The 17,394-nt window shown below is 45.8% G+C and overlaps 2 protein-coding genes across 3 annotated transcripts in view; one reads left to right on the plus strand and one right to left on the minus strand.

The window, feature by feature from the left end:
- Positions 1–2,205: 2,205 nt before the first annotated feature.
- Positions 2,206–17,394, minus strand: part of JAK3 (Janus kinase 3) — a 97,342-nt gene continuing 82,153 nt past the window's right edge. The window contains exons 22-25 of the mRNA XM_083181765.1: positions 8,342–8,514; positions 6,491–6,608; positions 6,246–6,356; positions 2,206–3,633 (exon numbers count right to left, since the gene is read on the minus strand). Of these exons, the coding sequence (XP_083037891.1) occupies positions 3,523–3,633; positions 6,246–6,356; positions 6,491–6,608; positions 8,342–8,514 (513 nt within the window). The 3' untranslated portion in view covers positions 2,206–3,522. The remainder of the gene's footprint in view (positions 3,634–6,245; positions 6,357–6,490; positions 6,609–8,341; positions 8,515–17,394) is intronic.
- LOC146074058 (uncharacterized) lies at positions 10,285–15,737 on the plus strand. 2 transcript variants are annotated; one of them, XR_014473356.1, is made up of 2 exons: positions 10,285–14,777; positions 15,598–15,737. XR_014473356.1 is itself a non-coding variant. In XM_083181782.1 (2 exons), the coding sequence occupies exon 2, from the start codon at positions 11,807–11,809 to the stop codon at positions 13,931–13,933; it is 2,127 nt and encodes a 708-aa protein (XP_083037908.1). In that variant the 5' UTR covers positions 10,285–10,810; positions 11,631–11,806; the 3' UTR covers positions 13,934–15,737. The 2 variants fall into 2 exon arrangements, 1 of the variants encoding a protein (XP_083037908.1); XM_083181782.1 differs by having other exon boundaries at positions 10,285–10,810; positions 11,631–15,737.

Genomic DNA, 17,394 nt, shown 5'->3' on the forward strand with positions numbered 1-17,394 from the left:
TCTGGGCTGCAACTTTTTGCAGCTCATTTAGCCACCATCCCCACCACAGTGTAATTGTGCACGGTTGCAGATGCGATTGCAGCTTTGCAAAGAAAGGGAAATCCATTCATAATCATTCACCATCGAATGGATTCCCCTCCCCTGTGTAAGCTAAGACTTACGCTGTGCTGCAATGGCAGTGAGGAGAACGAGGCCACTACTGACATCAGCATCGGTCCCTCCCAACAGGCAGAAACCGTATGCATTTTTCGGCGCACTCCCAGAAATAGCCAGGGGGCTGCCCACAAATGCCTGCCGCCTGTCAATTATCTTGTAAACAGCCAGCTTTGTTCACAGGGGAGCCACATGTATGTGCACATGCTGTCTTTCCATAATCGTCAGGGCTGTGAATTTGCAGCCCTGTGTACAGGTCTGAAGTGGGCCCAATTACATAATAGAGAGGCAGTGAATTGATAAACAAAAAAATAGCAAACAATATATCTGAACAGACATATTGCTTCATTCAAGTTAAAATAACTCCAATATTTTTCTCAAAATGTATTGCTCGTTATGCGGGTGCTGCCTTAAACATCCAAGAAATCTTTAAATATCTGTACAACATAGATAAGGTGGTGACATATGGTGGGCGCATGATCATTGAAAGGGTAGATGGGCAAGATGGTAGAATATGCCGTCAAAACAAGCGTGGTGGCTATTCCATTGAACATTCAAGGGACATAGGGGAAAAATAGACACGGTAGGTATGAGCTGGAAGAGAATGTTTGGTAATTGAGGTTTGGAGTAGATCTGAAGGGTCAAAGGGCATTTCAGCCTAAGTATATCAAATCTTTCAGTGCCATCTCTCCATAAAATGTTTGCCAGTTATTCAGGTTTATGCGATTGCAGACACCAACAAATTGTGTGCCTAATTCGGCATGGATCGCTAGATAAAGAATCGCTGCTGATATAAAGAAGTCACTGCTGATATAAAGAAAAAATTCTGCTCCTTTCAAAATTGCGAATGCATCGCATATACTGCAGTGATGAATTTGCAGATCCATTCGCAAAAGCAAACCAACAAACAGTTGTTTTCCATCTGCGCCAGTCTAGGGTTTCCACTAATCTGCTAAAAAAGCAGTAATGGTCTTCGCTGACGTCAGAGATCCACCCAAAAAACATCTTGGCGCGCCTGCATTTTGACAAACACACCCAAAAAATGCCATGTTTCCACCCCTAAACATTGGCTTCCACCACGCCGCACCAGCGCAATGACAACACTGCGCACATGTAGTCATATGATAATCAAACAGATTCCATGATTAGCGATTCATGCTGAATGTGTTCGGTTTTAGTTCGGAGATTCCACATTGCATGATCATCATGTGAATTGAGTATGAAAATTTCTAAAGTGCAAATGTTTGCAAAATGCACACTAATTTTACTGACTTCAATAACTAATAGCATCTGGAACATTGTGACCTTCAAAGCTTGGGAAAGATATTAAGAAACTAGAAACTAAAATATATAATTCTCTTTTGGCCTTTAACATGTTTTTGTTTGGTATGTCTAGGAAGAAATATTGCTGAAACCATTCAATTTGTTTTATGAATTTTTATTTTTTTTATTATACAATGAGTATTCCACATGAAAGTTATCATGTACATTATTTGTGTTCAATTGTGCAAGTTGTGCAAGTAGATTCATGGTAGTATAGCACACACCTATTCACTTGTAATTCATGTTATTTTCATAAGTAAAAATATTGGTACCTGTGTATTATCACGGCGCCCACCTTTTCCATCGTAGGGCATTGTACAACCAAAAAATTGCGTCGCATGCGATGCGACGCGATTGGACCCGATTTTTAATTGCACAGGCACCCAGATGCCTGATTCCTATGTTAAATGCCCCCGCAGACCCGATTTTTAATTGTATACCCACCCTGATGGGTAATGACTATGTTAAATGCCCCCCCATTGTTAACGCCACTCCACTATAAACGCCAACCAGAAGTGTGGCGAGCGCCGGCGGTACGCGTCCTCCGACCTTTTCATACCCCCACTATCCACGCGGATGACTTCACATATATTCCGCGTCCCCTTGCAGGGCTCGCTGCGTACCGTCGCCCCTCACGGGCTTGCTGCGCTCGCCACGCTTCAGGTTGGCGTTAATAGTGGGGTGACGTTAACAATGGGTGGGCATTTAACATAGTCATTACCCATCAGGGTGGGTATACAATTAAAAATCGGGTCTGGGGGGCATTTAACATGGGAATAAGCCCAAATCGGGCATGATCGCGTCGCATCGCATCGCATGCAATGTAACGCAATATTAAAATTGTATGCTCACGCCCGGGAAAAGGCTCAAATCGGGTCCCATCGCATGCCATTGCATGCCATCACATACCTTAATTAGTGGCATGCGATGAGTGCCGTGATAATACACAAGTACCAAAATATTTCTAAAATTCAAAGGAAGCCAAAAGAAAAAAGGTGTACTGTAGATCATATATCTGACTTATCTGTGTGTAAATGTTTGCATGTTTTAATATTTACAGGTATTATAAAAATTGAGTCTCCCGGATCCAACATTTTTAATCTGGAATATTACTGTATAGAATAGAGACACATGTCCTTTCTGATGGTTCAATGTACACAAACTTTTTTTAATGTACAAAATTATTAAAATATTGTGTAAAATTACCTTCAGGTCATGTGTATAAGGCCATGGTTCCCAAACTTTTTTGAATTATGGCATCCCTGAATATCCACCTCAATCCTGATTGGATGTAGCCATCTCCATGTAGAGATCCAATCAGTTGGGGAACGCCATTGGAGGTCATCTCTGATTTGGTGAGGCAAGTGCCAGTGGCTGACGTTACTGGGATTCCCCTCTCTATAACAGGGAGATGCCAACTGCAGAAGTGAAGGGATCTGCGGGGTAGCGTGGCAAGGTGAGTAATAATATATGTGTGTGTGGGTGTGTGGGTGAGCGATTGTGTCTGTGTTTTTATTTTCACATTGGTCATGCAGTGGGACTACAAATCCCAGCCCGTTTAAAGCCCTGTATGCTGGGACTTGTTGTTCCACTACACAACCTAATGCATTTTAGATAAGGGAGACTCAAACTGTATTCACAAGTCGATAAGGTAAAGTTAAATGATCAGATAATGGTTTAGCTGTACAACTGATTTGCATACGAGGTGGAGCCATACCTCCTTATTGTCCCTATTTTCGATTCTAAATGGGGGCGTGGCTTTGTATCATCAGACATCCCTGCAGTGCCGGGAGGCTGCGTTGCTTGGCCAGCACGTCTCACTTTGTTGCTGGACCTACTTTTGAATGAAGCATTTGTACGATGCATGGGAAAAACTTCTTTGAATGTTGTGTAACAGCAAACTACAATATCTGTGCGACTATCATAACCTTTTTCTGGTAGTCCAAGGACAATGTGCCCCCACTCCCTTTTAACACATTATGGCATATATTTACAAGAACAGTCTCATTATTTAATAGCCACACCTTGTACACACTAGTTTTAAGCTCACAAACTCTTGCACAATTTCCGGAACCTCTCGCACTGTTTTTCCAGGTCACTAAATGTTGGTCTCTCACAGGGGAGGAAGGACCAGCAGGAGAACATCATCTCATACACCTGAAATGAAGGGACGCACAGGTTTACATAAATGATTTAAAGAAGGCTGGGAAAAAATAGAACTAGAAGAAAAATAATATGGAGACATTCTATCAATGCTGTAAGTCATAATGTTAAATGCACTATTAAAATGAGGTACTTGTGTAGTTTCACGGCGGCAATTTATGTAGTCAGCGTAGCGTCCCTGTCAGAATCAGCGTACCGCAGCGCGGCTAGCCGGAGCTTACGTAGTTTGCATAGTCAGTCAGCATTGTCTCACCACTTATCACATTGTGTTAGTTATGGCTTCCGCAGCATTAACCATCTTTAACCTGCCGCAGACGGAGGAGTCGTGGAGTTTTTACAACGCCACCACTTGCTGCCAGAGACACAGACCTGTGTCAACAGGCATCCTATGAGGCTTAATGTAAAGGAGCATATGTGGCGCTGCCACATAAGAAGCTGTGGCAAGGTCAGTGTCTGGGCCACACAATGGTTTCACGGATGTCACCTGACATTTATGACCCTTCTGTGCTTTATATTTTATTTGGGCAGAGGAGCTAACCAGCATTAAATTTTGTCATCACCAAAATGCTGTGATTTATAATAACCTTATGTGGGAGACGTGTACCCTCGATTTGATGTTGCAGCCCCAATGCCGGATTGGCTGGCCTGGCAGAATTGTTCAGGTGGATGAAAGTTTATTTGTCCAGCGCAAAAATCATGTTGGACGCATCTTGCCTCAGCAGTGGCTCTTTGGTGGCATATCCCGTGAGACAGGTAAATGTTTCGTAACACCAGTGGCCAGCCGTGATGCCAGCACCCTGATGTCCGCCATCCAGATGCATATTGAACCGGGTACCACCATATACTCAGACTGTAGGCGCAGGCGGGGTACCATCATGCGCACGTCAACCACCGCTACAATTTCGTGGACCCAGACACTGAGGCTCATACCCAAAACATTGAAAGGCTCTGGGGCTCTAGCAAGTGGAGGAGCAAGAGACAGAGGGGCACTTCCCCTTGACTCCTACCTGCAAGAGTTTATTTGGCGCAAAACCCTTGGTGCAGAGAACGCTTTCCTGTGCATTTTACACACACTAACTCTGGTCCCAATGGTCAACAAATCATTCGACACAAATGATGACGCAGCTGCGTCAACATCAGCTGCATTTGAAGGGAATGCAGAGAGTGAAGAATGACTGTTTTTATAGTTTCTTGGACTTGCTATTTGCTATTATTGAACATTGTTCATTGGTATTTTTCTTGTTTATTGTTCACTAAAATCCAGTTGCCAGCTAACACATGTCGTCATTACTGTTTCAGATGTATGATATGCCAGGTGTGAATGTTTTCTTTAAACACCCCCACTATCCACGCCAGCCCGAAGTGTGGCGAGCGCATCAAGCCCTGCAAGGGGAGGCGTTACACATCCTCCCAACCTGTTCATACCACCACTATCCACATTGGTGGGAAGTTGATTTTATAAAGTGTGGTGAGCGAAGCGAGCCACCGAGCCTGAAGCGTGGTGAGCGGTCGTGGAATACACGTCAAGTAATCTATGTCCCCTCGCGGGGCTCGTTGCGCTCGCCACGCTTCGGGCTTATAACATCAACTCCGCACCGACATGGATAGTGGGGGTATGTACAGGTCGGGAGGACGCTGGTTTGAAAAGGAGGCATTTGCCAGTATGTAACATGGAGCACTGGCAAATGCGTCCTTTATTGTGCATGAGACGCACTTGCGCCCGCACCCCTCTTTGTGCACGAGATACACGTGCTACCGAACCCCTATCCCCATCTCCCTGAAGCGGACACAGGCAGGGTTGCCATACCCTGCTGAAAGAATTACTGAGACGCACAAGCGTCAGTGGCACTGAGAGGGGAATGTGTACTCTTTACCCAGGTAGGGCTGGCAACAGAAATCTTGTGGCCCGGTACACTGATATATCTGGGGGCCCAATACCCCACCCCCTTGAGCACAACATTTTTAGTACACTACATATTGAATGTGTTTTTTTATTGTTACAAAAGAAACATAATTAATATTCACTAATACCGGAGGGGTGTTCCAGGCAAGTACCCTTACAGGAATCCAGGCAGGTGCCTTTATAAGCCATTGCTAGTTACTGCACTGCTGCAGCCATGCTTACAGCCCCTGAGACCCTCAGAACCTTGGGGCCCCTTACAAGCTTGGGGCCCAGTACAGATGACCCCCTGGAGCCCCCCTGTCGCCATCCCTGTACCCAGGGGTGGGTATGCTTCACCCAGGCCAAGGATTGTTAGAGGGGCCAGAGTCCCTCCTCCATTACAAGGAGTGAGAGAGAGCTAACTGCTGCTGCAGCAGTCTTTCTCCACCCCAGCACACACTGCTCAGTGCAGCTGCAGCGTCAGCCTGTCCTCTCCATCTCCCTGCTTTGGGGTGTACCAACTAATCAAATTTTCTCTCTCTCTATTTTCTTCTTAGGAGGCCTGATCATGCTTCCTCTGTTGGCCATGCCTCCTCTCGTTGGCCACACACCCTAATTTTACCAGGGCCCAGATGAACTGTCGGCACCCCTGATGAGAACTAAGTAATATACAGTAAAAGGTTATTCAGATGATATGTAGAGAGCATTAGGTGTAGGAGCTTACGTGTACTGGACAGCTTGGGGGAGCCTGCAGCCTTTTCTTATCTCTTAATAGTTCTACAAGCGCACAAACCGTTTGCTGGGAATTGTGTGGACCCATCATACGGCGATACTCCTGGGAAAGGGAAAGACTCATGTTTCATCATGAACTGTTGCAACCGACTTTAGTTACTGATTTTTGCTGTATTAGGAAAACAATTTTGATCAAAAAATGATGACCGAACATTGACGGGAGTCTCAAACACTTACTACTGATGGGCTGCAGCTTCTTTCACAGTAAGTGAAGAGTTCATAAAGGAGTACCCCAAAACTCCAGACATCTGACTCACGGGAATAAACATTGTCTGAGAGGGACTCAGGGGCATGCCTGAGAAGTACACAAACACAGGTATAATGACTAAACATGCATTAATTACAGGTCATTATGCCCAAACTGAAAGCCTATGGTTTACTGTATGGTAGTAAATAATTATTAGTATTCTCACACAAAGGTACATACAATTAATATATACAGTATGTGGACACTATGGACTAAATATACTCTCTCAGTTCACAGAAATTCTCAAACTTGTTCCTCAGGATGTCAAAGAGTTCATGTTTTTCAGGTCACAGAATCGCATGTGACACAATCAGCTCTCCCGTGAATCTTTGAAAATGTGTTAGTGAGAAACCTGTGCATCTTTTGGGTGACCAGAGGCTGTTTGGGGTCCTGAGGACCAACCACTGGACTAGAAGGTTTTGTGTTCGCAACCCCCATGATAAGGAGGCAATATACAGGATCCTAACCTTCTCTCTCATCCTCTTTTTAGCCATACCGCCTAACATTTTAATGTCCTGAAGCAGGATTCCTTCTCTCGGTAAGTGGAATGTGGACGGGACGATGCCTGCTGGGGAGGACGGATAACATCATGTGATGTCAGCACCTGCCCCCTCTTTGGGTGACGCAGACGGAAATAAAGATCAGCCACGGTGCTCATATTTCGGCCGGGGGGACCTTATGTAAAAAGTGTCCACCGGCTGTGGCTTTACATCGTTGGCTGATGGAGCCCGGTGCTGGTTTCAAAATACGGGGGACCCCCAGATTTTTTATCGCCCATATTTTTGGAACCAGTACCGGTCCAAGAGTCCGGGGCTGGTTTCAGAAATAGGGGGGACCCCTATGCTTTTTGTCCCCCGGATTTAACCAGGTCTGGCTCAATGGTTATGCTCAGGAGGAGGGACCCCACACTATTTTTTTTTTTAAACACAATTCCGCACATTTCCTCAAATTTGCACATTTTCATGCCGAAAAATCGCTAATTTTCATGACTAAAATTTGTACATTATCGCACGTAATCGCACTTTTTTGCCCGGAATACGCACCTCATTAAATATGCGAATTTGCGGCAAAGAATAGATTTTAAGAAGTGCGTTAATTGGCAAATTTGAAAGTGACTAAAATATATATGGTAAACATTACAGGTCATTATGATGAATAAAAATGTTTCCTTGGCAATTTTTGCACCATTTTTGACAAATTCACTTGTCAATCAAAGGGTTAAAACTCAGCAGTAATAACCTGTGACTTACAGGATAGGTCCGTATCCAGAATTGCCAGTCATCTTCAGGTACTTGTGTAGTTTCACTCGCCCACGCTGCGGGCTCGGTGGCTCGCTACGCTCGCCACGCTATTTATAATCAACTCCATGCCAACATGGATAGTGGAGGTATGAACTATCCATGTTGGCATGGAGTTAAATTACTTTTTTTAACATAGTTTGTGGCGAGCGTAGAACCCAGAAGTAGCTGGCGCCGTGAAACTACACATGTACCCACCATTATTATCTGCTGATACAGCTACAGTATATAATTTTTTAAACCTATTTCTTATATACAGTACATACATCTGTGATTATTGATACCAGTATCCAGCTGAACATTGCACGTCTTTTAATTTTTATTTTTATTCTTGTCCACGGGAACAATTGCACCAAGCCAGTGGCGTAAACACTTAATCCCCCCCCCCCCCCCCCATCTTGTGTGAAACACTTAATATTCAGTAAGTCCATCTGGAAATGAGCCTCTCTGGTCTTCACATATTGTTTTTGTGCTTTCTCTTACCAGAAAATGGGGCTCTGTCCTCGCTCTCGAACCACATAGTATTCTTTATCTTGTGGTAGGATCTTTGTTAGTCCAAAGTCTCCAATTTTCACATGATTTGGATCCTCTACGAGAATATTCCTACTGGCCAGATCCCGATGCAGATAACGCTGAGATCCCAAGTATAGCATACCCTGGAAGACAGCTAGAAGATCTAAGTTCATATACAGAAGATGTCACATTGTCAATAAATATAACCAAAGGGTATTCCATAGGGGAATGGATCATAGGGGGTTATTCTGGTTGATTTGCAAATGCTGCAAATTAGTTTCTGCGAAAAGCTTGGCCGACACTCAAGCAGCATTTTTTTGCAGCATGTGTTCGCACGCATTGGCTGCGAATGGATGTTTAACATAAACATCCATTCGCAGGCTGCAGGGGAACACCCACATCTTTCGATGGTCACCGACCATTGAAAGATGTGGTGCAGTGCATGCACGCATATATCAAGCGACTCTCAGGTCACCTATATGCGCACACTTTCGGACTGAAATGGTGATGTCAGCTGCCCACCCCTGGCGATAACCATGGGAACGCCAAGCATTTTCATGGGAAAGCTAAAAGCTAATGAAAGGTTGGGCATTTCCATGGGCGAATACCCCGGCCTGCCACCCCATGCCCCGCCTACCATCCGCATTGTTGGGTGCGTGCACCCGGTAAACAGTTTGTACGCCGTTGCCGCGTGCACATGCGCAAAAATGCGGCTGCACATGCGCATATGCAAAACATCGAGCTTGCATGTGAATTCGCATGTGAGCGTACAGACCGTTTGCTTGTGTAGACCTATTGCATTTTGACCAATGTGGGGGGGGGGGGGAGCAGTCAAAATTTAGATTTGGTGCCCCAATAGGTCTAGTTACGCCCATGTAGCCTTTCTTTGTATTTTGGGGTACATAAAGTAATTTTTAGGAACTTCAGTATTTACAATAATAGGGGTGAAGATTTTCCATTGCAAACAGAACTTGCTGTCAGTGAGATACCGCAGGGTGCATACTGTATCAATAATATCTTATACGAGTGTCAGAAAACAAGCTACTGTACCTATGGGACCAAGATACCCCCAAACACCTTTCTTATGTAATGAAGTAAAATATTGGATTAGGAAACAGAATATGAAGAAATTTGAAAAACAACCACCTAGTATCGGTTCCTTCTGTAGGGCTAATGAGTGGAGTACAGTATGTAATAAACAACTAGTGATAAGGCATAGATGAAAGGTGTGTGAGAAGTACATTCCAGAGAAAATCATTGTAGGTTATAAGTACAGTACAGTAGTGTGTACATTTAGAACAGTTCAAAGTATGATTTTACAATGTTATATATTCCATATACAGTAGTCACAGCTGTGCACTCCCTATATACAGCATAATGAGCAATCAAGCAATGTCCATGTTCAGATACAGATTTGAAGCAATATTTTCTCTGTATGCAAACACAACTTTATGTCCCTGCTCCCCTCTCAGTTCAAAGTATCTTTTTACAATGTTATATATTCCATATATTGACCGCTGTGCACTCCCCATATACAGCTCATAATGAGTGATGTCTGCTTTTTTCCTACCTTTGCCGCTTCTCATAAAGTGCAGGTGCACACACACATGGGCGTACTGACTCAGTCAAGCTGGGTTTGGCCTCCGCACAGGTCCTTTCGAGGTTCCTCCTTATGCAGCAGGACTCAGGAAAGAGAGATGCATTACTGTGCCACCTCACTCCTGCCAATGCCGCCTTTGGAGGCCCCAATGCCCATAGCCTGTAAAGTGGCCTCCATATGCTGTATAAATGGCAGAATGGAGCTGCTGCACATGCCCAGTGGCAGCAGATTTTCCTATTAATTCTGCTATTTGTCTGTGGATCTGAGTGCTCAATCATCGCACCAGAGAGTAGTGTGACAAGCCAGAACTGGAGTACCCCTTTTTGTGTCACAGAATCATTGGTGGCCAAAGCTGCCTAAAAATACACAGGATTTTGGAGGGTTGCTAGGCAGCTACCCCGCAGCAGCACAGAGGACAGGAGGAACTTTAGGACCCGGCAAGGTGCTGGGAGAGAAGCAGGAAGTTAGAGCCCTGCTGTTGCTGGGCAGATTTCAGTGTAACAAGTGTGCTGTGTGCAGTGAGAGGAGCCAGGAAGGAGAGAGAGGGAGAGCCCCTGCTGTGTAATGAGTAAGCAGGAGGACTGAGCTGAGAGAGAGAGATCCCAAGCGGAGCAGCATGTGGGGAGTGTTCTGCAGTGATCAGCGTCTGCAGGGAGAAGGTGCCCAGACTGACAGTAGGGACCAGAGAGAGAGGACCCCAGCATTGTTTGGCAGCATAAAGGCAGGAGGGCCTGTGCCTCACAGCAGTAACAGGAACAGCAGGAAGCCAGCAGAGTGTTGCAGCACATGGAGTCGTGACTGGCAGGAGTCAGCAACAGGAGCTGGCAACAGAGCCTCAGGTACCCTGACACTGCCCCACTCACACTTGCCACCCACCATTACCCCAGGAACTGTCATGCTATGCCCACACTGACAAGCCCTTGCCCCTGTTTCAATTAGGGCCTGTACTTCCCAAGTCCTAGTCCTGTGATCACGTGGGCCATTTATTGGAGACCTTTTATTTGAGTCACACGCAGTATTGGACACCCTTTGCCTTGGATTACAAATTCTGCATTACAGTAGTTGCTACTTCAATTACGGTGCACCTAGGCCCAACAGGTACCTTGTGCTATTGTAGAACTGCGCAGTTCAGGGACTTATTCTTTGGTATCTGGACACTTACTGTTATTAACACAAGGTATAATCTGTGGCATATTACTGTCATTTATTTAAATGTGATTGCAAGTCTTTTGATTGATGGTTAGAATTATTTGCAATGTGGTCCTAGTGCATAGTGATATTGGTGACGCAGTATACCGTGCGAATTGCGGCCTGCAGAGGTTACAGATGGCACCATCGCGCACGGTATCCTCTTCATAGGACATTATTATTGTTTGTCTTTCATTGCATTCATTGTTGGAAACAGTATATTGCACTTATTATTGCAGTGTATTGTGTGAGGTGTGGCCTACAAATGCCACAGTGACCCCATTGCGCACAATATCATACAGGAGAATTGTCTTTATATGTATCTTTTTGCCAATTATTGCATTTCAGTGTCATTGTTATTGAATTGTTTAACCCCTTTCATAGCGGTGATTCTTGATCCCTCCTGCCGTAAATTAAATTATTTTGATCACCGTCCTCATGTGTGGCGACCATTCTGTGTGGTTGTTTTAGGGTATTACCATCCCAGGGTGCCTTTGTCCCTCCGCCCTCTGAATTGCAGGCGAGTGAAGCAGGCAGGTCGCAGCCAAGCAGTACCAAAAGGAAAACGGAAACATCAGGTAACGATCACACACCTGTACCCAGTCTGACATCATCACACTTGGCGTCTACGAACAGGACCGGACAACATGTCGGAACCCCAAACTCCAGCCAGGTCAGGCCGAAGACTGCTACCAACACCCCCCAGAGGAAATAATGCACCCATGGCGATGGCGGCACCAATCACAATGCCATACTATTTTGGTGCAGCATGGATGCCTACGTACTCGGGAAACACACGTACTCAAGGTACAAGTACTTTCAAAAAATTCCGGGACAGGATGAAATCAACTTTTGAATTGTACAATCTGAGTGGGAAACAGAGAATAGAGATCCTGATGGCACAGCTAAAAGGTTCTGCCCTGAGAGAAGTCAAGTCGTGGTCCGAGGATGAAAAATCGACGGTAGACAAAATATTCGGGAAACTTGCGAAGATCTTCGACTCAAAGACTATATCGGCAGTGAAATGTAGACTGTACGCTAGGAAACAGAAACCGGGTGAAACGCTGCACGACTTTGCGCTGGGCCTGCACGAGGCCATGAAGGCTGTACAGGCACTAGACCCTCGAGAGATACAACAAGCCGACAAAATCCTCATAGGACTCTTTGTAGAAGGGGCACGGGAAGAAAGTATCCGCGCCCAACTCCGAATGTTGGAGCGGCAGGAAAGAGGCTGCACGTTCACCGAGCTCAAAGAGTCAGCTCTGCAAATACTGGAACGGGACCTGAATGTCGACGCTGAGGACGTGGAAGAGGAAGATGTGGAGGGCCACTACGAAGTCGGACACAGGGGGGCTAGTGGAAAGAGAGAAGCGGTTCTCCAAGAAGCACAAACCCCAGCAGGCCCAGATCCATTGGCTGCCATCAACAGCAAGCTCACCGAGCTGGCCTTAGGCCTCGCCCAAATGGGGCAAAGGCTGGAACAGAGTGAAGCCAGACACAATGAATGGCGTCCAAGAAGAGATAGAGGAGGCCGACCTTGGTGGAGTGTGGCTGGAGGAACAGGAAGAAGCTCAACCGATCAATTCAACGAAGAGGTCAGGCCGATATGCCGAAGATGCAGACAGAGCAGACATATCGAAAGAAATTGTCATCAGGACATTTTAAACGAGGAGGACCGACCCTCGGAAAGAAACCCGCCACTAAGTCCGCGAGAGCTCATGCAAAATCAGACCACAGCGAGAATACCACCTGACACTGAGGATCAGCGAGTCAGAGCAAGAAAGTTGACCGGACAGGTATTGTGGTTCAGTGTAGCATGTGGCTATGGCTTCATAAGGGCAGACAATAGGAGAACCATATATGTGCACTATACTGGCATCCAGAAGACCCCTAGGAACAAATACTTCCGAAGCCTAGGAAACGGAGAATGGGTTGAATTTGAACTGACCAATGGAAAAAGAGGCATCAAGGCGACTAATGTAACAGGCCCCGGTGGTGCTGCAGTGAGAGGCAGCACATATGTGACAAACCGCAGTGAAGGTCGACGCTTTGCGCAACACTGCAACGATCCATACAGGCACCAGCTGCATGGTCAACACAGCCAGAGAGAAAGAGGATTACAGGATGTTCATGGCAAAATTGACCGACCTAGCACCAATCCTCCCCAGCGTGATCAGACGCCACGACCACCGGAACCCAAAGTCTCAATACAAAAGGAACGGCTAGAAACAAGCGAGGGACCAGACATACGGGGTAAGAGTGAGGCAGTGCAACAGTGCCATGAAAATGCAATTAAACCACAGTGTCCTCCAGAGCACATTAGGCCACCGTCTCAACCTAATGTCCCTGCAGAAACCCCAAGGGAAGCAAAGAAGGCCAAGGCCCAGCCTAAAGAAGAGAGGCCTGGAACCGAACACGAGTACACCCCAAGAATGGGAGATACAGGTGACCAGGCAGATGCTAGTACCGCTGAACGGAAGAGATGCCCTGAAGTTGTGGCCCACATGCCTGTGACAAAGAAAATAGAACCATTGGAACCCAAAAGCCCAGAGGCAGCTATGCCACCGCCCAAAGCAGAGGCCACTACGGAATTCACAAACACAGCTGAAAAGTCTGAGACCCGTCCCAGAGAAGAAAAACCTAGTGATGACCAGGAGTGTAGGGCGATTACAGGAGAAGAATTCCTGTGCTTGATACAACAGGCCATCAACAGGTCCAGGAAAAGTGGAAAAGAGGAATCACGTGCTCCATGCCGACCGCATGCAGTGATTTAAGGTGCAGTCAAAGAACATGAGAGAAGACTTGCCTGAGGCGGAGGGGCAGGGAATCCATGGGGGACATGCCTCTGCACAACCCAGGCCCCATAGTTGACAGGCTTTTACCAGGCTTAGGTAACCCGCCCTGAATGTAAATGTGTTAATGTGTTAATGTTATGCCAAAATGTAAAGATGTTTCACAGATTAAAGGTAATGTGACCTTTTAATGTTTTGTTTCTAAATAAGAGACTGTACCAGTACTTTTGTTACTTAAGCCATAATGCCCGCGGACGGGCATTCTTCCAGCGGGGAAGCATGTGACAAGCCAGAACTGGAGTACCCCTTTTTGTGTCACAGAATCATTGGTGGCCAAAGCTGCCTAAAAATACACAGGATTTTGGAGGGTTGCTAGGCAGCTACCCCGCAGCAGCACAGAGGACAGGAGGAACTTTAGGACCCGGCAAGGTGCTGGGAGAGAAGCAGGAAGTTAGAGCCCTGCTGTTGCTGGGCAGATTTCAGTGTAACAAGTGTGCTGTGTGCAGTGAGAGGAGCCAGGAAGGAGAGAGAGGGAGAGCCCCTGCTGTGTAATGAGTAAGCAGGAGGACTGAGCTGAGAGAGAGAGATCCCAAGCGGAGCAGCATGTGGGGAGTGTTCTGCAGTGATCAGCGTCTGCAGGGAGAAGGTGCCCAGACTGACAGTAGGGACCAGAGAGAGAGGACCCCAGCATTGTTTGGCAGCATAAAGGCAGGAGGGCCTGTGCCTCACAGCAGTAACAGGAACAGCAGGAAGCCAGCAGAGTGTTGCAGCACATGGAGTCGTGACTGGCAGGAGTCAGCAACAGGAGCTGGCAACAGAGCCTCAGGTACCCTGACACTGCCCCACTCACACTTGCCACCCACCATTACCCCAGGAACTGTCATGCTATGCCCACACTGACAAGCCCTTGCCCCTGTTTCAATTAGGGCCTGTACTTCCTAAGTCCTAGTCCTGTGATCACGTGGGCCATTTATTGGAGACCTTTTATTTGAGTCACACGCAGTATTGGACACCCTTTGCCTTGGATTACAAATTCTGCATTACAGTAGTTGCTACTTCAATTACGGTGCACCTAGGCCCAACAGGTACCTTGTGCTATTGTAGAACTGCGCAGTTCAGGGACTTATTCTTTGGTATCTGGACACTTACTGTTATTAACACAAGGTATAATCTGTGGCATATTACTGTCATTTATTTAAATGTGATTGCAAGTCTTTTGATTGATGGTTAGAATTATTTGCAATGTGGTCCTAGTGCATAGTGATATTGGTGACGCAGTATACCGTGCGAATTGCGGCCTGCAGAGGTTACAGATGGCACCATCGCGCACGGTATCCTCTTCATAGGACATTATTATTGTTTGTCTTTCATTGCATTCATTGTTGGAAACAGTATATTGCACTTATTATTGCAGTGTATTGTGTGAGGTGTGGCCTACAAATGCCACAGTGACCCCATTGCGCACAATATCATACAGGAGAATTGTCTTTATATGTATCTTTTTGCCAATTATTGCATTTCAGTGTCATTGTTATTGAATTGTTTAACCCCTTTCATAGCGGTGATTCTTGATCCCTCCTGCCGTAAATTAAATTATTTTGATCACCGTCCTCATGTGTGGCGACCATTCTGTGTGGTTGTTTTAGGGTATTACCATCCCAGGGTGCCTTTGTCCCTCCGCCCTCTGAATTGCAGGCGAGTGAAGCAGGCAGGTCGCAGCCAAGCAGTACCAAAAGGAAAACGGAAACATCAGGTAACGATCACACACCTGTACCCAGTCTGACATCATCACACTAGCTGCTAGGACAGGGCTGGGCATCACCAGCCCTCCAGATGTTGATGAACTACACATCCCAGCATGCCTTGCATCAGTTTCAGCATGGCCACATAGCAAAACTAATGCAAAGCATCCTGGGATGTGTAGTTCACTAACATCTGGAGGGCCGGTGTTGCCCAGCCCTGTGCTAGGAGGAAGAGACAGGAGCCTTATCATAAAGTGGGAGATTGTGAGCTTAGAAAGTGCAGCACTAGTTCTGTTATGTTTGTGTATTTATTTATTATATGTTTAACCTTTTCCTGACCACTTATCTTATTTAAAAGTTTGAAACAGCCTATATACAGTACTATAGACCATCTGTACTATTTAATATCCTGTGTACAAAAAGATTAATTTTCAGGACTGTTACCACTCCAACACACTCATATACTTACTCCAATGCGCTGCAGAGTGGGAGATCTTGGATTACATTTGGAAACCCCCTTCCAAAAATCCTGCATTTGCCACTGGTCTGAGGCAGACTTCAGCATGTTACATGCCAATTATACATCCTTCATGGGCTGTTGACAATTGCTTTAACATGAAACATTTGAAAATTCTACTATAGTTTATATTTGATATATGGTGCTTAATTAGCGTTTCGTCCTGTACGGCCCTTGACAAATGACTTTGCAGAGCAATACCACATTGTATCCACCATAGGCAACCATCCCAAAGCCGGAACTGCAAGTATAGCAAGACTTCCGGTAGAAATTTGCGATCCCGGAAGTGTGGCTTGGACACAGTGGTGAGATACAGATGCTGTTCCTCAGACATCGCTCAAGCTATTCCACCAACAAAGCATCACCAATGAACATTAAAGGAGATGTAATCATTCAGGAGTGGTAAACAGCTACTCTGTGGGATGCCCCTAAGTGAGCTCAGTTCTGATTATCACAATTCCATACATCACTACGGGATGTTTACATCACTACACTGACCCTTCAGGCACCATTGACTATCTGATCGTATAATATTCACAGGAGAATCAGAGAGGATTGTTCAGCAGATATCTCTCTCGTCCGCCCCATTGTAAGTCAACTGTGGTCACCTGAATGGAACATAGATCCCAGGATTGGGGACCTATGGAAATAGGGACAGGGTTGGACTGCATCATGTAGGACCCACTGGGGGAATGTAGTGGTAGGGGCCCATGTGTATGGATGTGGTAAGTCTACGGAGAGGGTGTGGGCAGCTGCCACAGAGGTTTGGCTAACAATCAGAGTGGACGGTCTGGGCCCCTTGATAAATACAGAAATAGTAAATGCTGTTAGTACATGCAAAGTATGATAATGTACCAGATACATAACAGCAGCAATACACCGCAGAAAATACACCTTAGTTCTCTGCAGTATAGTTTAACATATGTATAAGGTGTCATTAAGGTGCACAGTCTGTAATCTAATTCTAATACCACTTTCAGACAGAAAACCCCCAAAAACATGGGTATTACCCGGATGCAAAAACCCGGGTAATACAGGGTCTAGCATGTCGACACGGTAATTTGCATTTTAACACTGGTTTTTTTTGCAGTGTGAACTATCTGCATACCCGGATATCATACATGGGTAAAACTCTTCGTTTTTCCCCCGTGTTTGAGATCCAGGTATGCAGACACGGGTTGACC

Source organism: Crinia signifera, chromosome 1 (genome assembly GCF_055691185.1).
Source record: "Crinia signifera chromosome 1, ASM5569118v1, whole genome shotgun sequence".
In the NCBI taxonomy this organism is placed as follows: Eukaryota; Metazoa; Chordata; class Amphibia; order Anura; family Myobatrachidae; genus Crinia; species Crinia signifera.

Coding starts and splice junctions, on each gene's coding strand:
- LOC146074058 (XM_083181782.1), top strand. CDS start 11,807: ATGTCGGAACCCCAAACTCCAGCCAGGTCAGGCCGAAGACTGCTACCA.